The 19,241-nt window shown below is 41.1% G+C and overlaps 2 protein-coding genes across 8 annotated transcripts in view; one reads left to right on the top strand and one right to left on the bottom strand.

Annotated features, from left to right (window-relative positions):
* The window catches only part of mib1 (MIB E3 ubiquitin protein ligase 1), a 62,321-nt gene extending 60,218 nt beyond the window's left edge, over window positions 1-2,103 (bottom strand). For all 5 annotated transcript variants that reach the window (XM_030751692.1, XM_030751693.1, XM_030751696.1 and 2 more), the window contains exons 1-2: window positions 1,191-2,103; window positions 284-455 (exon numbers count right to left, since the gene is read on the bottom strand). In XM_030751692.1, the coding sequence (XP_030607552.1) occupies window positions 284-455; window positions 1,191-1,419 (401 nt within the window). In that variant the 5' untranslated portion in view covers window positions 1,420-2,103. The remainder of the gene's footprint in view (window positions 1-283; window positions 456-1,190) is intronic.
* Window positions 2,104-4,381: 2,278 nt separating this feature from the next.
* On the top strand, window positions 4,382-17,908 carry abhd3 (abhydrolase domain containing 3, phospholipase). Of its 3 annotated transcripts, XM_030752298.1 has the most exons (10): window positions 4,382-4,410; window positions 4,665-4,932; window positions 6,884-7,047; window positions 8,764-8,946; window positions 10,341-10,386; window positions 13,866-13,978; window positions 14,285-14,458; window positions 16,089-16,137; window positions 16,225-16,390; window positions 16,550-17,908. In XM_030752298.1, the coding sequence occupies exons 2-10, from the start codon at window positions 4,771-4,773 to the stop codon at window positions 16,729-16,731; spliced, it is 1,239 nt and encodes a 412-aa protein (XP_030608158.1). In that variant the 5' UTR covers window positions 4,382-4,410; window positions 4,665-4,770; the 3' UTR covers window positions 16,732-17,908. The 3 variants fall into 3 exon arrangements, with proteins under 3 accessions (XP_030608158.1, XP_030608157.1, XP_030608159.1); XM_030752297.1 differs by lacking the exon at window positions 4,382-4,410 and having other exon boundaries at window positions 4,613-4,932; XM_030752299.1 differs by lacking the exons at window positions 4,382-4,410; window positions 8,764-8,946 and having other exon boundaries at window positions 4,614-4,932.
* The last annotated feature ends 1,333 nt before the right edge of the window (window positions 17,909-19,241 follow it).

Genomic DNA, 19,241 nt, shown 5'->3' with positions numbered 1-19,241 from the left:
ACGCACACAGCAACACAGCACACGTAAAGGGGAAGACCAACCAATCACAATGAAGTGCAGGGATTACCTGGCTACTCTATGTCTACTTTATAATTGGTGGGTCTACAGTGAGGCACAATAAAAGCAAATAGCGTTTGGTTACAACAGAAAACAGCTGTAGTAAAGTGCTGATCACTGGATGTAGATCTGAGAGCAGGAATAAAATGTTACATGCTTTAGCCCCATGTGTTTTTCTCCTCTGTCCAAATGCCAAACAAGAATTTTTATATAAATATTAACCAACCTCTCACTGCCTGGGGTGGTGATCCTGTAGAACCGGTGTCTCAGGTGATGCTTGTCTCCATGGTAACAGGTTGTGCAGAGGTCGTAATTGGTGCACTCTGCACATTTCCAGCGAATACCAATGATGGGCTGTTGACGGCAGGTGTCACACATGGTTCCATCATGCTTGATGCCTGAGCAGGATTAGTCAAAATTTAAACATAATAATGTGCACTGCACACACTGGTAATGCTACTGCAACAGCTGTAGAGACATATTCTGGAGGCAATACAGAAACAGTTCTTCATACTTTTTAAAAAAGCCATAATAATATTTGGTAATGTATTAGCACTTGGACTGCTTTTGCCCTTAGGGCTCTTTCAGATTTTTTCCCCTTCAGGATGTGCATACAATTTCATGAACAGTGGAAATAACTGCAGGAAACTACTCCTTATGGAAGAGAGGATATGAGAAGTCCATCAACGGGATGTGCACTGAGAAAAGTAACTGGATTGGCATGTATTGCTATTACACTGGTCCTTGAAATCACATCCTGCTTCCAAACCTTAACATAATGAGCAAAAGAAGTTTCTCCAAGCAGTGTGAACTTCAGAGCCATGAGCTGTGCTGACATGTTCTCAACAGTGACTCATTTTCAAACCTTTCATACAAAGCTTTCAAAGCCAAAGGATGCATTTAACTACAAATCGGGTAGTAGATCTGAAATGATTAGCTCATATCTTAAAATAGTTGTAATTAACCTCCTGCTTCCAAGAAACTTGTAATAACTGTTGCAGCACCAACTAACTTATTCTTACACCCTCGAAAAGCTCCAAACATAAACTACTCTTTTCCATTGGAAGCCACTTCCATGAGTCTAAAATCAACCTAAAAGTTTGAGCAGAACCAGTCAGAAGATGTGAAGTTACCTGTTGGAGCACTGTCTAATATCCTTACGTCGTAAGCTCCAGAACAACGGTAGTTGGCAGCCGTCCCGTTATCCCAGACAACCACCACCTCCTCTGGACTTTCAAAACTCCTGACGGTGCCAACATGTCCCTCTCCTCCATCCTGTTTCCCCCACTTCCAGTCAGGTCCGCGGACCACTCTCGCTCCAACTCCTTCCATCATGGCTCGGTTATTCCTCCCGGTGGTCATTTACGAAAAGATGTCGCAAAGGTTACAACAATCCTTAAAAAGTTAGCGAGTTAGCAGTCTTTGCTAGCCAGCTATGTGTGCGCTGGAAGAGAGTTTCCAAATGCAAGTGAGAGCAAGTCCTAACAGGAAGGAGACTGGAACAATCCACAACTCTAACCTGCTAGCTGTAGTTAGCTACCCAAAAAGGATTCTGGATCCTCTCCCAAAAACTATTACAAGCTAGCGTCAACCTCACGCTAGTGCCTCCGAAGTGTTGCCTCTGGCAATGAGAAAGTGAATACCCCAAAAGCTTGTAAAGTAGCCAACCGCTAGCGGAGACAAATCTCAGTACTCTGCAAACTGGCTGTCCCTCTCCTCCAGTCCATACACTTGAATCCCACCTCTTCAACTTAGCAGGCTAGTAAGCGGAGTTGCTAGCTATCGTAATGCTAGCGGGATTAAAGCTCCCCTGCCTCCTTGTGGCTGGGGTGAATGTGCTTCCTTTCGCGGTTGCTTATCCTTACTACTGTAGTCTGCGGTGCAGAAAAAAACCTCTCCAAGATGCCCCCTTTGTCAACCAGAGACGGTGCCATAGACTCAACTCAAAATAATCGCGTCGCCATTATAGTCAATCACCCCTCAGACAAGCAACAACTAGCTCCGGAGGTGGACGACAAAGCACGAAGACGCGAGGGTTGGAAAACAAGCCGAGTCCAGCCCTTGCGCATGCGCATCTGTAATACACTCGACCATATGGCCCACCGCCAACTCATGATGTGTACAGATTGTTTTTTAACGTGGTTTTTTATTGCTGTTAACTGTGTTTTAATTTTCTATTATATTTATATTTAGAATATTACACATTGTACAGACATGATGCATTTAAACATATTATTATAATAATGAAATGTGTATTCCTAGTTTTTATGTGGTTGTACAGCACTTTTTAACTACATGTACGTGAAAAGCACTTTATAAATAAACTTTACTTAATGTGCAATTTTGTATTCTTCTTTGGCTTGTCTGTCAAAGCATTATGTACATTCTGTTTTTAAAGGTGCCATATAAATAACTGTTATTGTTTCTGTTATAAACTACTGAAATTATTTTAATAAATTGTTATAATTTTGATAAATTTGAAATGTCTATCAGCGTTTCAAGCCTTTTGAAGATGCACATACAGAAGAATATTTTGGATTTTTTATTTTTTTCATTTAACGGCTTCACCCATTTTCCAATCAAAACAACACTATAACATTTTAATTAAAAAAATTATTTCACTAGAAAACAACAGCAACAATAACAATAATCTTTAATCTTCTTCTTCTTTCAGCTGCTCCGTTTAGGAGAATGCCTGGCTCGCAGTCTCTCCTCTAATTTATCCCAAGTGTTTTATTGCTGGAATTCACTGAGCTCCTGAGAGCGACCCCATTCTTTCACAAAGGTTTGCTTTTACTCCGTCAGCAGCATGTTTGGGCTCACTGTCATGCTGAAAAATTACATTGCCAATGAGACACTTTCCTAAATCTGATGGTTCATAATTTCTTCAGTTTTGATGAGATCCCCAACACCACTGGCTGAAATGCAGCCCCAAACCATGACAGAGCCTCCACTGTGTTTTAAAGACGGTTGTAGACACTCATCTCTGTACCTATCCTCTTTGCATACTGCAACTGATTTTCAGGCCAGTTCTTGTGTAATTTGGCATACCTCAGCCTTTTCTCCCAGTTGGATTTGTTGTGGCATTTTTGCAGCAGTGTGAGTTGATACTAATTTAAATTCTTGTAATTAAATGAGATCCAACACACAGAGAAGAAAAAGTGGCAACATGAATAAGCAGTCAAAGGACACTTCTTTCAAATGTGTCTTAGACAAAGTTAATTGACATATACATCAGTTATCTCATATTGAATATTGGCATACTGAATGTTCATCTGTTTATTGTTATTTTTTAGTAAGTAGTATTTTCTAGCTGTACAGTCAAATATCAGATATACAGATAGGATACTGAAGAATTACTGAATGAAGGCTAAACGTACAAATACAGATATTATGATGATGCATGCTTACTTTATACTAGAATGTAAGTAAGGTAACTTGTATAATATTGTAAGCAGTTTCAACCTTACAGGTAAAAATTGTGCTCATCATGTTCGATCATTTTAAATGTTTTCCATCCTCATCATAATAATATCAGACTCAGTGGACTTAACGCTGATTAGCAGAATTGGGTAGGCGATTACAGAGTATGTATTCAAAATTATGTATCAGATTATAAAAACATGTAACTTTGATCGGCCGAGATTACATTTTAAAATGTGTGATGATATTTTTGTCAGACAAATTGTCAGTTTCAAATTGTTTAAATTGAAAGTTTTAATTCCAAAATGAACATGTTCTACTTTTTATCAAAGTAAGTTGCTCCTCTCAGGTTATTAGACTGCAAAAACAGACACACAATATGCCAGCACTTTGTGTCAGTGCTGTTTGATTTGACCAGTTGTACTTGCTAAAAAAAAAACAAAATAGATTTATACACAGTGAAACCATCTTTCTATAAAGATCACAAAATTTCAGTTTTACTTTAAGGTACTCCAATAACATTGCGATTAGATTACATTGATTTTTAATCCAGTTGAATATACTATAATTAAACAAAACCGCTGGCTACATTTCACTGAATCCCGAATTAGATTAACCCGCTGTATGCCCCTTTGAACAAGAATGCTCTTTAAGCCCCAATGATCCCCTGTTTTCCCCCCTTGTGCACAAACCGGGTACAAACGTAAAACATAATGCAAGCATTAAATTAAACAAAAACAATTAGCTCTGGTTCCCTGTCTACAGAAATAGATAGGAAAATAGAGCTACATTAAGGCCCCTCTAATTAAATTAAAACGTGTAAATTTCCACAACGTGAACCTGGAGCATTTGGTCCCCATGGAGGTGTACCCACTGGGGCATTTGCCTGTTTTGCTTGGTTAATGAATTTCACACGCTACTACGACTGCAGTAAGTACATTTTCTGGAGCTGAATGTGCACAGTGATGCTCTTGCTGTCTTTCCAAATTCCTATTAACTTACCACTCGCTTTACTTTTTGGCTGAACTGTCTGGTTTCCAGGCTGAGGTTATATCGGCTGCGTGCTGCACCGCGCGTCTGTTGACCGCAGGGGGCGCAGAGCTGACATTGTGCTCCCAGCTCTGCATTAGCCGGTCAAAGAGCGCCACCTGTCGCTGATACCTATATATCTCTGCCCGCATCAGGTCCCCTTGACTGTCTCCTTCACTGTGGGCTCGCAGACAGACACAGCCGCGTATCACCAGAGCTGGCCGCTGTCCTTGCAGTACCTGAGGCACCAGGGACCTTGCAATGATCTCGCTGGACTTCAATTTCAACATTTTGACTCGGGACCTGTCGCATTATCTGGAGAATCAAGTGAAAGTTGGGCTGTTCGGTTCGGGAGTCGGTCTGTCTCTGGTGCTGGGCTTTAGCGCGGCGTACACCTGCTACTATTTGATCTCAGTAGCGAAGGTAATTAACGTTAACTTAACGGTTTGTTCTCTATTTTTATATTTATTTATTTTTCTTGAGGGGACTCCTTACGGTTTATAACTTGTGCATCTGAAGTAAATCCCTGTGTGTGGTGTGTGCTTGTTTCACGGAGGGGCATCATAACTGCCTGAGGCTGAGGCTGGTGATGGTACTTGACCGGCGTAGATGCTGATGGAGGTGTCCGTTAGCTGGCATCAGTTTAACCGGCGAGCTAACGTCGCAAAGCAGCACGTGTAGGTCGGATGTCAGCCGATGAAGCAAACACTAATCAGTATATAGACTCATCGTGGATATTATCCACATCAAAGTTTAGCACGTATGTAACTAGAAAAAGGCTGCAGTTAGAAGCTAGGCTAGCGTTATTGTAAGCTGGAAATGCCGGTAGAGGTGTTATGTAACGCCTGCTGAGCTACTGTCGTTCATGTGTGAAGGATGGAGACTAAAAGTATTCACCTAATGAATAAAAATAAGCTTTTTATGTGCGACTTTAGTGGTTGAATGTATGAATGTAGTTTAAATAAACGCGAATGTGTGAAATTGCCAATCAGTCTTAGATCAGGGGTGTCAAACATGAGGCACAGGGGTCAAAACCGACCCTGCAAAAGGGTCTAGTTCGGTCCAGTGGAAGGGTGGAAGTTTTTTTTTCCACTTTCTTCTTCACTTTACTACACAGGTATGGAAAAATGTATTGATATTTAAAAGTATTTATAAATCTAAAAATGTTCAGCATAGTTAAAGAGTAAAATCCCATAGTTGTTTAGTGCTGGGATGTGTAATGGAAATGTAACAAGGCATATTGTTTAGATTGCTTGAAATTGATTTCTCTACCATATTGGATGTGATACAACCACCAGTTGCTAGGAAAAATGAAATGTGTATTCCCTGACTGGTTGTCAGTGGGTCCTGGAGGTTGCTGTTTGTTGGTGGGTGAAACTGGTGGCAAAGAAAGTGTTGAACCAAAAACCTTGTAGTAATTGATTGCTGGCAGATTGCCATTGTTGGCGTGTAATTTTTCATGTTTGTCGTCAATGATGCAAGCTAGAAATGGAGATGGTTTGCCTTCAAAGTAGAAGTTGTGACTCAGCGCTGCAGCCTTTTACTTTGAAGACAAACAGGCTCTGTTTCTGGTTTGTTTTGCATTTTTCAGTTTCACTACAGCTTAGAGAATAGCTGGCCAGTGTTTATAGACAAATCCGTCACCTCCATTAAAAGTACAACCACAGCAGTATACTAGCAACCAAATAAATCACGAGGAGGTTTTACCCATATGGTTGGGGAATACTCACTTTTCCCTAGTAGCAGGTGGCTGCCAGGGGGTCACTGACTGGTCTCTAGGTTTGTGTGGCTGGAGCGACTGCCATCAACCTACAGCAACCACTCAAAACTGGTTGGGGAAAACAAATTTGTTTCCCCTCATACTACATGGTTAGTCATCACGTGTCTGCAAAACATCAGCATTAGGCTGTTTTGTAAATAGATGGATTAGTAAATGCATGTGTATTTATTTCCTTACATTAAAAGAAAGGTAGGTTATTATGCACTTGTTTAACTGGGCCAGCTCACTTGAGATCATATTGGTCCACATGCGACCCATTAATTAAAGTGAGCTTGACACCCCTGACTTAAAGCAAAATAAGCATCCTGTTTTGCTTGACCATGGCTGTTCACATTAACTATGCAGTGCATGTAACTGCAGGTTTATGCAATCATTAACCAAACTCTGTTACAGTTAAATGCATTGCACTGTATTGCTAGTGAAATCTCTGTATTAGCTGTGATTTTATGATGCTTTAGAGATTTAGATTTACCACATGGCTGTAGATATATTATTCCAACAATGGGTCTATTGTCATAATAAATAACAGCACCTTAAATAAGCCCTGTCATGGAAAAGAACCTGTGCCACACTACATTCACTTATATTTTGCAGAAGCCACAGCTGATCTCTGGAGGTAAGAAGTTCTACCAGTTTCTGAGAGAGCAATGTCCAGTAGTGTCAGAGACCTACTACCCCACCTTTTGGTGTTGGGAGAGCCGCATCCAGACTCTGCTGAGACCTTTCGTCACAGCCAAACCAGGAGTCATCTACAGAAAGTAAGTCCTCACTGTGACTGACATGCTAATCGTTCTTCACACAAGTGTTTTTTTTTCCCCCTCTCTCTAAGCTTATATTTTTATTTCTCCTTTAAATCAGTTCTGCTCCACAAGGGATTCCAGCATTACTAAATGTCAGGGAAACCATTTCGAGTATTTCGGTGCTGACTGTGCTCGGCTTTATCATACTCGCTCACTGAGAAACTGCTGTTGAGCGTTCTTTCCAGTGCCACAACTGGAAACAAATCCCGGTCTTATTCTTTGCCAAACTCAAAAGCCCAGAGGAGAAAGAGATCTTTTGTGTCACTGTACTGGCTTGGACTCCCAGGCCTGCTCCTTGATATTGTTCATTCTGCTGAAGATTAATTGGTACTGCATTCTCTACCCCCCCCCCCCCCCCCCCCCCCCCCCCCCCCCATGTTTCTCAAGGAGATTAGAATGAATTAAGACATATTTTGGTTTTTATTATAACACATGTATAATTTATTTTTTTTCACTTATTTTTAGAAAGAGACTAATTTTCACGTTCATGCTTTTTGCACAGTTGTATGTGTTTATAACTGTAAACTGTACATCTGATGTGATGTCCACATGTTTAGGTGTTTCAGTCAGGTACCTGAGATTGGCGAAAGGACAAAAAAAATCTTTAATGTTCTTTTTCCAATTTTTTTTTCATCCCAAACATAAAAAACACAGTTGAAATATCAATTTTAAATAAAAGAAAACAGTGAAAAATAGAAAAAAAAAATTGTACAGCAATTATCTGTCACAAGGACTTTTACACTATTTCTGCTTTTCATCGGCACCTTTGTCAAGGAGAAAATGTTCCCATAATGCCCCTGGATGTATAGGTCCTTGTGGCGATCTGTGCTACCGTATCAAACCTAAAAAGACTGATGATTGCGTTTACTCAGCTCATCATCACAAGTCCTCCAGGGACAACAGGACACTCCCCCTATAATGAAGTTACCCAAGGTTGACCCAAGGACGGACACTGTGAAAGATGTCCTATGTAGCGCAGGCTGTCTGGGTGAAATTCCACCTCACGCTGTTGTCACAGCAGGGGATTAGCACCACAAACTATGCTGGTCACTCCGAACTGGCCTTTCTTGACTTTAAAGTCTTGCCTCAGGTGCATATTTCATGGCCATTCTGTAATTCCACGCTGTTCTCTTTACCACCGGACGGCCAGGTTGGCTCAGCAGCTGCCATGTGCATGCAGAGTAGGTTTTAAAATGCACCAGCACTGAGACTAAATTACATCAGCTGCCAGGCATGGGTTGTCCATTCAAGAAATTGATTAGCCATAAGAACCCACTGGTGCAATGCCCTCCTCTTTATTTGAACTTGCTGTGTGTTGCAGAGTCCACTGACAAGGTGCTCGCAAGGGAAATGAGGCAGATGTCAGTGAGCGTTATACTCACATATCCAATCCCCCCTTGGCAGCGTGTGTGATGGGTACAGTGAAGTAATCACATTACCTGAAAGTATTAATTGTGAAGAGAACAGAACTGGACTATTTCAACTGTTTGATATGCATGTTTATCCAAATTTAATGTTATTTTCATGCCAGTATTGTCCTGTGTTTGTACCTGATTATATTCATGTGTAAGTGAATATAACGGACGGAGAAAGAAAATGATATATACAGGCACAGATAGATCATTTTCAGAAAGACCCATGTCGCTTACTTGCGTGTCCCGCTCATCTCTGCAGTGAGCTCATTAAAGCAGCAGATGGAGGACAGATCTCTTTGGATTGGTTTGACAATGATGACAGCCTTTCTCATCCTGACCCCGCCACCAGGCCCACAGTCCTCCTTCTCCCTGGTCTGACCGGCACCAGCCGAGAGTCTTACATCTTGCACATGGTCCAACAGAGCCGGGATCTGGGCTATAGGTGGGTGGTCTTGGCTGGATAGCCTGGCAGAGGGCACTGAATCACAGAACTGACATTTTCTGTGCCTTTTGCTCTAATTTGCCATCCATTCAGAATACAGATTTCTTGTCCAAAATAAAGTGAAAGAACCTCCACAGGCATATTGATTACAGAGTAAAATCTGCATCCAGGTCTGTAGTGGTTTTGCAAGATTGTTATACCTTTATATAATGGGTGCATGAGTGACAGGGGCTTGGGGTTATTTGAGGTGAAATGCACAAATAAAGTGGGCAGCTAAGCTCCGTGTCGAGAGCTGCTTTAGTAAATAACCAAATGTAGCCCGAGCTCTAAGAGTTGCAGGGGGAGGCACTTTTTTTCCCACTGTCCTTCATCTTCAGTAGGCCCTTTCTGTGTTCTCTGCTCTCATTCTTTCACCCAGATTTGGGAAGGCATGGGAAGAGAGCCGGCAAACTCAGCATCTTCCGCCCCTCTCCCCTGTCTGTGTAGCTTAATTAATTACAGCTTATCCGGGTACAAGCTTTGCAGCTTAGCCCGGACCAGCCTCCCAGTGTATGCTGCAGCATGTGTTTAAGCACTCTACCACCACCACCACCTACTCCCCCACCCCCACCCTTCGCCCAGCACCCTGTACAGCTCTGCAACTGCTGCTGCTGCTGCTGCTGAGTTATGCCGATTAAAAACAGCAGGTCTGACTCCAGCAGATAATAGATGACTAGCGAGATGCTGATGCCTTTGCTTTGCAGTACAAACACAGCTCCTTCACACAGCTGTGCCTCCCTGCATACCTCACTGTATACACAATTAATTTCTCTTAAATAAGAAATGTTTGTTTAGAGGACTTTGGGCTGTCGCTTTCATTTGAACACGAGCTTTTATATGTTTCACGTCAGGCTTTTGATTAGCCATAATACCCTTAAATTTAATGTCAATGATTCCTCTAAAAATTATTTTCACAATTAAAGTGACAGGAAATATTAAACTAACCCATTTACCAGCCAATCTAAAATCTGATGCTGATCAGTTCACACTGATAGAAAGCACATTTGTGAAGTCATCAGCAAATATTTGGATTTTCTCCTGGAAAATTGAGTAAAACAACTAATCAGTGGTTGGTCTATGTACTAATTAATTCAGGTCTACTTTAATTTGTTCCTATTACAAACAGCGGATTTGAGTTTCAGCTTACAGTTAGTTTTTATGATAATTAATCTGAATATTAGTATATAAATGTCAAGAAACAGTGCTGCATGCACCACAAACTCATGTTAACACATCCAAAATTTAACATTTAACTGGGCCTATTATATTAGCTGTGCCTGAACCAGATGATACACGAGGCGACTGGTTTAGGAGGCCGTGATAATTAAAAATTTTTTATGTTTTGTGTATTTCAGATGTGTGGTATTCAACAACAGAGGAGTTTCTGGTGAAACACTACTGGTAAGCTCTGCTCTGACACAGCTCTGTCACAGCTTTCATTCTTTTTTTTCTTTTTTTTTTTTACAATTTGTCCATGAGACTTGTCCATATTCAGAAAGACAGACACGACTGTTTAGGACAGCTGGCCTCCCCGTAGAGCTGCTCTTTTCTTCTGTTGCACACGTGTCGCAGAGCCCACAGGGAGCACGAGTGGACGCCGAACAGACAGTGTTGCTGCACAGCGGGGATTAAGTTACAGGCAGACACTGTATTTTAATGCCGAGCCACAGAAATATGAGCTCGCCAAACACGTGCTGTTCTGACACCTGGCCTAATCTCTCCTCTTACACCTGGGTATATTGAACTAATAAAAATGGGCTCAAACTCTGATATTGTATTCCATGCACATTATATTTTATGTCTCCACTCTCTGTGCGCATGTCTCTGCTTCAGAACAGTGATGCCTTCTACTATCTGCTGTATTTCTACTAGAACCATTGCATGGGGATTTTATTGAAGTACAAAGTGGTGTTTCATTATCAGTAGGGATCTCCCAAAATCAAGCTAATCCATGGTGGATCTGTGTCTCTTCTTTTGTCACAGCTTCAGATTTGACACAAGAACAAAGTGTCCAGTGTCACTCAGTATGATTGGGGTTTACATCCAGAACTCAGTTGGCTCAGCTGTTATTAGATTTGAGTTGGACCCTGTAATCTTGGCACCGTACCAGGCCATGGAGGGAGTTTTCTCGCTCATTTCAGTGAGGAAATGCATGGAGCTATATTCTGTGCAAATGCTTTTGCATTTGTATTCTTCTCTGAGTGCTTTCTTTGTGTCCAGTGTGAATATCCTCCATTGTTTAACCACGCCAGTTTTGCAGAATAGCCCACTGTGTGAAAGAGACTCCCTGCTACAAAGCTTATCCCTAAGTGCTATAGCCTTATATCTAGACTTGGGGAAAAAAGCCTATTACATTGTACTCTCCTGTGGAGTTGCTTTGTAATAGATGTTTAACTCTGTCTGTTCCCCTAAGATGTTGTTATTATTATTATTTTTTTTAATATGTATTCCATTTAATAAATAACCTTAGTAAGTTCTGGTGTCCTATTAAAGTTCAGCTCTTGTCCAGAACTATTAAAGGAAGTATAAGAGAATAGAAAAAGTGGGAATGGAGTTTTGCCTTGAATCCTAATGAGAAGCCTCGAAGAGCTGAGAAACTGTACTTGTTAAATAGGCTCCTTCAAGGTAGAGCAGGCTTGTTTTAAATGGTAAGAAGCCTGCTCCGACTGATAACACTGTTTCAAGTTGAATGAAATGTCACCCCCACATATACATAACAGCATTCTTATCACTATCAGAAATTGTGCCTGTGCTGGCCTACAAAAAGCTGTTGTGTATATACAGTAACTTGTACAGGTAAAAACGAATCCACTTTTTACAGCTTTATAGAGTGGGGACTCGAAGCGGATGACTGGGAAGATGTTTCAATTAAGTTCTGTTAGAAGTATATACTTACCAGATACTTCATTATCTATACCATGCTAGTACTGGGTTGGACCCCTTTTACCTTCATAATTGCCTTAATTCTTCATGGCACAGATTCAACACAGTGCTGGAAACATTCCTCTGAGATTTCGGTCCATATTGACATGATAGAATCACATAGTTGCTGCAAATTTGTCGGCTGCAAGTGTATGGTGTGATCTGCTGTCTGTGGAGGCCTTTGAATACAGTAAGCTCATTGTCATGTTCAAGAAACTAGTTTGAGATGATTTGAGCTTTGTGACATGGCCCGTTCTCCTGCTGGAAATGGTCAAAAAGGGATGGGCATGTTCAGCAACAATATTAAGGTAGGCTATGGGATTTAAACAATGCTCAGTTGGTACTAAGGGACCCACAGTGTGCCAAGAAAATATCCCCCCACACCTTTACACCACCACCACAAGCTGGAACAATTGACAGGATGGATCCATGCTTTCACATTGAATTCTGACCCTACCATCTGCATGTTGCAGCAGCAGTTGAAACTCATCAGACCAGGCAAAGTTTTTCCAATCTTCTGTTTCAGTTTTGGCCTGTGTGAATTGTAGCCTCAGTTTCCTGTTCTTAGCTGACAGAAGTGGCACCTGGCGTGGTCTTCTGCTGCTGTAGCCCATGTGCTTTAAGATTTGACATGTTGTGCATTCAGAGATGCTCTTCTGCATACCTTGGTTGTAAGGAGTAGTTATTTGAATGACTTTTGCCTTCCTATCAGCTCAAAGCAGTCTATCCGTTCTCCTCAGACCTCTGACATCAACAAAGCATTTCCTCCCAGAGAATTGCCGCTCACTGGATATTTTCTCGTTTTTAGATAGTTGTGCAAATCCCAGTAGATCAGGGCCCAATACGTTGATCGCGATCTACTGGTCGATCACAAGAGGAGTGCAGGATGTAGACTGCACGGCATTAGAAGATGGATGATAAACTATCATCCATCTGTTTCATTACCACCCTACGCATGCGCATTTAACCACGCTAGCTTTGCTAGTAGCTCGCAAGCTGAAAAAGTGTGGGCACCCCTGCAGTAGATAAACAGATTCTGAAATACTCAGACCAGCCTGTCTGCCACAACAACCATGCCATGTTCAAAGTCACCTAAATTACCTTTCTTCCCCCTTCTGATTCTCGGTTTGAACTTCAGCAGGTTGTTTTGACCATGTCTTGCTTAAAGGTATTAGGCTGAACAGTGTAGACCCAACCATCTATCCATTCTCTTCCACTTATTCTGTTCAGGGTCGCGGGGGGGGCTGGAGCCTATCCCAGCTGACACACCCTGTACAGGTCACCAGCTTGTCACAGGGCTAACACAGAGAGACAGATTCACACTCACATTCACACCAATTAACCTAACCCCAGTAACTGCATGCGAGAGGCCCAGGCCAAGGTGGAATCGAGCACAGGGCTTCTAAATGTTATTCCAGCTGTGAGGCAGCAGTGCTAACCACCACGCCACCGTGCCGTGTAGACTTAACCAAATTTGGATATTGGTTGAAAATTCAGCAAGTTTTCAGATGTAAACTGTGGACTCTCGGCCTGCCTCCATAAAAATGCTTTAGGAGAAATGGCTGCTCTGTAACAATATGGCGACCTTACTGAAGGACGCAATTCACCTGCGAGTTAATCGAGCTAACAAAATGCAGTCTGGTTAAAAGTGTAAATAGGCTTTGTTCTTCTGAGCTGTAGAGAGTTAGAGAATGGTTTGCAGTGGACCAAAAAACTGTGAGAAGGGGAACCAAAATGTGCTGTTTGGCACCTATAACAAAAGCTATCGGTGCATTATTGTATTATTTAACATGAGAACAGTATTGTTTGTAACATTTATTAAGTATATTGTAACTGTTCATTTTGGGTAAATGCATTTTCAATTTAAAATGTAAGAAACTTGCCATATTTTTATGCTGGATCTTCAGAGTTAGAGAATCAGAAATACAGGAGTGACTCTGTTATGTTGTTTTACCCAGACCCCAAGGACCTACTGTGCAGCCAACACAGAGGATCTGGAGACTGTTATTGAGCACATTCAGAAGACCTATGAAGCTGCTCCACTCATGGCTGCAGGAGTATCCATGGGCGGGTAATGAAGCCACTCTTTACCAACTCATTGGACCTTTCACAGCTGGCACACACTGCCAATAAATGTCAGGATGAGTCTTAAAGCTACTTTTCACAATGCAGCTTTAGTAAACTGTAAGATATTGAACATTCACTCAGTGTTGGTTGAGACATGTCAGTGCTTTCATTTTTTTTTAAATTTCCAGTTCTGTGCACTCTGCCAAAGAATGTGTTTTTTATTGCACAACAGTAATCCTCTGAATTGGGGGATTGGTCATTCTGTTTTTCCTCAGTCTGTCCCTTCATCTCTCCCTCTCTCCATATTCAGGATGATGCTGGCAAACTACTTGGGGCGCAAGGGCCGGGAAACCTGTCTGAAAGGGGTCGTGGTCTTCTCAGCGGGCTGGGATGTATTTGAGTGCACTGCTTCACTGGAAAAACCCCTGGACCGTTTCCTCTTCAACTCCTACCTCACCAGCTGCCTACAAGCCTCTGTGCACAGGTCAGCCAGGGTCAGAGCAGGGATTAACACAACCACTAACTTGCTGCCAGTGCTACATCCTAAACGGAGGCTTGAGCAACTGGGTTTTACATATTTATGTTTAGTAAGCTCATTTAAAAGTTGTTGTTTTTTTTAATGGGCTGCTGCTATATTATTTGTTAGTTGATGAACAAAACATTTTAATAGAGCCTGAAAATATTTTTTAAATGACTATCTTAACTATAATGTCCTCACCAAAGACACAATACTGTCATGTATTGTGGCATTTGGTCCCAAAACATAAACAGGCAAGTCTAAATTTAAAGTGCACCTTTAATGATGATGATGATGAAGTCCCTAAGGAATCTTATGACTCCTTTGACAGCCAGGGAACACACAAGGGTAGGTTGACAGACACTGAGGGGACAACAGCATTGTTTACACACATGAGGGTAACTGGAAGAAGTAGACACAGGAGGGGAATGAGACACAGGTGATAATAATCAAAGACAATGAGACAGGAGGGGAAGTAAAAAACAAAAGCGAAACACAGGAGTGAAATGACTACCACAATAAAACCCAATAACTAAACAGGGAAACAGACACACGAGTAAACCAAATATAGGGGAATTGACACACGAGGGTAAGACAGGAAACACTGAGGGAACAAATTAAATTGTAAAACTGAGATTAAATTATAACAAGAACTAACAGCTCCAAAAATGCTCAACACCTGACAAATAAAGAATTCAACCTCAGCGGTTCAGAAACCCACAGTCCAAAGACATGATTATTAGGTTAACTGGTGATCCTAAATTGGTTGTAGGTGTGAGCGTGGCTGTGAACCCTGCAACACGACCTCCACCACATCTACACCATCAGGTGTTGAGCGGCCAAAGGCACATCTCAGGCCCCTGCAGGTTTTTGTCTATATCAGATGTAATAATGTCGGCAGATTGCCTAGCAACAAGCTAAAATGACCCATTTTATCTCTTGTGCAACTACAACACCTTCCAAAAGCATTGTATCTTTTGTTATTTCATGAAAGTAACATTTAGTTTATATCCACACTGTATATACCATCACGTTGCCAGGCAACCACCTAACAGGCTAAAATGACCTGTTTTTAGCCTTTATGTGCCTACAAATCCGTATGACAGTAGCAACTCATTTATATCCACAAACGTTGCCTGGCACCCACCTAGCAACAGGCTAAAACAAGCCATTTTTACCACAGAAACAACCCCTATGTTTTTTACTTTTCTCAGTGTGATTAAGTATATCAGTTTGCTAGCAACAGGAAGAAGCCACTATAGCATGGCATGTACTAGTAATAATAATTTATAATTGATAAAAGTATAACTGATACTGCAAGGGTTCAGCTTTTCCGCACCTGAAACTGGGATCAGACTGAGAGGAAATGAAGGCCGTGTACAAGGAGCTGAATTTCATTAGCAGGAGAAATGTTTAACTCGTATATTCATGTTGATGTTTTATTGAAAAAGGCTGGACGAGGAACAGATCCTGTTTTAAATTTATCCATTATGTTGTTACAACCTTGTCAGCAGTTTTGAGGAACATTTTCAAATGCAAATCATGTAACCTAACAGCAGTTAGTGACCGATTTATTTATTTTTAATCTCCCCTGCAGGCACAGACCAGTGCTTGAAAAATGTTACGACATTGATCATGTCATGAAGGTAATGGATTATTTTCAGTGGTGTTAAGCCATGCCAATTTAATTAAATAAAGTAGACCAAATAAATCATTTTACTGCATTCCCACAGGCAAGGACCATCCGAGAGTTTGACGAGAGGTTCACCTCCATAATGTTTGGTTATCCTACCAATGACGACTACTACCGCGATGCCAGTCCTGTCCACAGGCTCAAATCTGTGCAGGTGCCAATGCTGTGTCTCAACGCTGCTGACGATGTCTTTTCTCCATCTCACGGTGAGTCTCAGCAAAGCTCACCGGGTTTTCTCCACAGTCTGACTTCATGGGTGAAAATGCCTTTATGTGATATGGCGTGCAATGTAAAAATATGGCCCATGCACAGAGAAAAAAAAAAACAATATAATAAGAGAACTGAATTCTGTGTGTTGTTTGCAGCCATTCCAGTGGAGGCAGTGAAGCAGAACCCTAACCTGGCCATGCTCATTACCTGTCATGGTGGCCATATTGGTTTCCTGGAGGGCCTGTGGCCACGACAGAGCACTTACATGGACCGAGTCTTCAAGCAGTTTGCGAAGGCGGTCATTGAGCAAGGCAACCGACTCAAAGACCTCTCCTGATAAGAAACTGTAACTGGGGTTCTAGTTTTACTTTTTTAATTATCTCTCCTTGATGCATTCTGTTCTTTATTCCTTCCATTTCTAATTCCATTTTTTTTATACCTTACTCAGCCCTTACTGCATTACATCCACCCCTTCCTCTCTATCAGATTCAGTTCTGCAGTTTCCTTTCTTCCGATGAGTTATTTTATCCTTGCCCTTCATCCATCCATCCCATTCTTCCTGCCACAAGCAAAAAAAAAAAAGCATTCTTTCTCATTGTAAAGGGCACATCTTATTGAATGCAGCATTTGTGTTGCACTCAGCATTCATATATTTACTCCATACAGTTGAAAGTCTGTAGTCCTGCAAACAAAGCTGCTCATGTCACAGCTAAAATGCTGAATCTGTGCCCATTTGTGCATTAGCTAGCTAAAGAATTATGTGGTTACCCTGTGCAACCATCAGTACTGTACATGAGACTCCAGTCATTTTTGTTTATGAAGCATCCTCTCGTGCTAATATCATTAGGATATCTATAGGATTTTAGCCCTCAGGGATTTTCTTTATTTCCTTTACTTCTTTCCTTCCTCTGTACATTTGTCAGTTATTCTCCTTTATTTTGAGTTTTCCTCAGTTATTTAAAGGTACAGCTTATATTAATTACCTGTCCACACAAAGTCATTTATTTTCTTTTAAAGTAATAGTTTCATATTTTTGGAAAAACGCTTGTCCAGTTGTAAAGCTTGAATCCGCTCTCTTTTAAATATGATGCTACTATCATTAAACTATTAGCTTAGCTCAGCATAAAGATCAGAAGCAGAGAAAAGCAATCCTGGCAGCTGCCCTACCGGCACCTCTGAAGCTCTAAACAGTGTTGTTCATGATTTCTTCATTCTTTACATAGTTGTCACACTTAAATGATTCAGATAATTAAACAAATTTTAATATTAGACAAAGATAATTTCAGTAAATACAAACTGCAGTTCTTATATGATGATTTCATTTATTAAGTTATCCAAACCTGCCTGGCTCTTTGGGAAAAGTAATACCCCCCTAAACCTAATAATTAGTTGTACCACTCTTGGCGTAACTGGCAGTGAGTCTTTCATGTCACTGCGGAGGAAATTTTGGCCCACTCCTCTTTGCAGAATTGTTTTAATTCAGGGTTGTTCAGAGGTGGGTTTGCTTTTGTGTTTTGGATCATTGTCCTGCTGCATAACCAGAGTGTGCTTGAACTTCAGGGCATGAACTGATGGCCGGACATTCTCCTTTAGGATTTTCTGGTAGAGAGTAGAATTCATGGTTCAGGTCCTGAAGCAGTAAAGCAGCCCCAGGCCATCACACTACCACCCCCGTGGTTGACTGTTGGTATGCTCTTTTTTTTATGAAATGCTGTGTTAGTTTTATGCCAGATGTAACAGGACACAAATTTTTGTCTTGTTGTTGCGCAGAATATTTTCCCAAAAGGGATCATCAAGATGTTTTTTTTGGCAAATGTGAGATGAATCTCTGTGCTCTTTTTGGTCAGCAGTGGTTTTCTCCTTGGAACTCTCCCATGGATGCCATTTTTGCCCAGTCTCTTTCTTATTGCTGAATCATGAACTCTGACCTTAACTGAGCCAAGTGAGGCCTGCAGTTCTTTAGATGTTGTTCTGGGTTCTTTTGCAACCTTCTGGATGAGTCATTGATGTGTTTATGGAGTAAATTTGGTAGGTCGGCCACTCCTGGGAAGGTTCAACACTGTTCCAAGTTTTTTCCATTTGTGAATAACTGGTCTTGCCGTGGTTCACTGGAGTTCCAAAGCCTTTGAAATGGCTTTGTAACCCTTCCCAGTCAATGACTTTGTTATTGCTGTTTGTTCAGATTGTGGCATGATGTGTTGTATTTTAAGGTCTTGGCCTACGTCACTCTGTCAGACAGGTTCTATTTAAGTGATTTCTTGATTCAACAGGTCTGGCTGTAATCAGTGTGGCTTGTGAAATTGAGCCCAGTTTTCCAAAATAAGGTTATTCACAATTAATTCATGATTTAACAAAAGGGGGAATTACTTTTTCACACAGGGCCAGCTAGGTTTGGATAGCTTTTTTCATTCATAAATGAATTAATTATTTAAAAACTGCAGTTAGTATTTACTTTGGTTATCTTTGTCTAATATTAAAATGTGTAACAAATATGTAAAAAAACGAAGAAATCAGGAAGGGGGCAAATACTTTTCCATGACGCTGTAGTACATTGTGTTCAGGGGGTACTCCTCCCATTGCTAGAGGAGGAATGGCAATGGGAATAGAGTACACACAAAAGAAAAATGAAATCAAAAAAGGTATATGAGCCTAGCTTTAATATTTTGGCATAATTTTTGTTGCTGATGATAAATAATCTGAAAATCAACATGATCCACAAAAGTGGGTCAGCAGTGTTATCAAAAGTCTGCACTTTAGAAATCCTCGACTGCAGCAGCAATTTGAATCATAATAGTATATGCTACACATTTTGAAGCAAAAATCATTTTAGTATAGGTGCACTCCAGC

The sequence above is a fragment of the Archocentrus centrarchus genome, chromosome 17 (genome assembly GCF_007364275.1).
Source record: "Archocentrus centrarchus isolate MPI-CPG fArcCen1 chromosome 17, fArcCen1, whole genome shotgun sequence".
Lineage (NCBI taxonomy): Eukaryota > Metazoa > Chordata > Actinopteri > Cichliformes > Cichlidae > Archocentrus > Archocentrus centrarchus.
The sequence above is the reverse complement of the archived record's forward strand: the minus strand, read 5'-3'. Positions and strand labels throughout refer to the sequence as shown.

Bases quoted from the DNA above. Each gene is read 5' to 3' on its own strand.
- abhd3 (XM_030752298.1), top strand. From the start codon at position 4,771: ATGATCTCGCTGGACTTCAATTTCAACATTTTGACTCGGGACCTGTCG. The intron at 4,933-6,883 runs GTAATTAACGTT...TATATTTTGCAG, and splicing joins ATTTGATCTCAGTAGCGAAG to AAGCCACAGCTGATCTCTGG. The intron at 16,391-16,549 runs GTGAGTCTCAGC...TGTTGTTTGCAG, and splicing joins TGTCTTTTCTCCATCTCACG to CCATTCCAGTGGAGGCAGTG.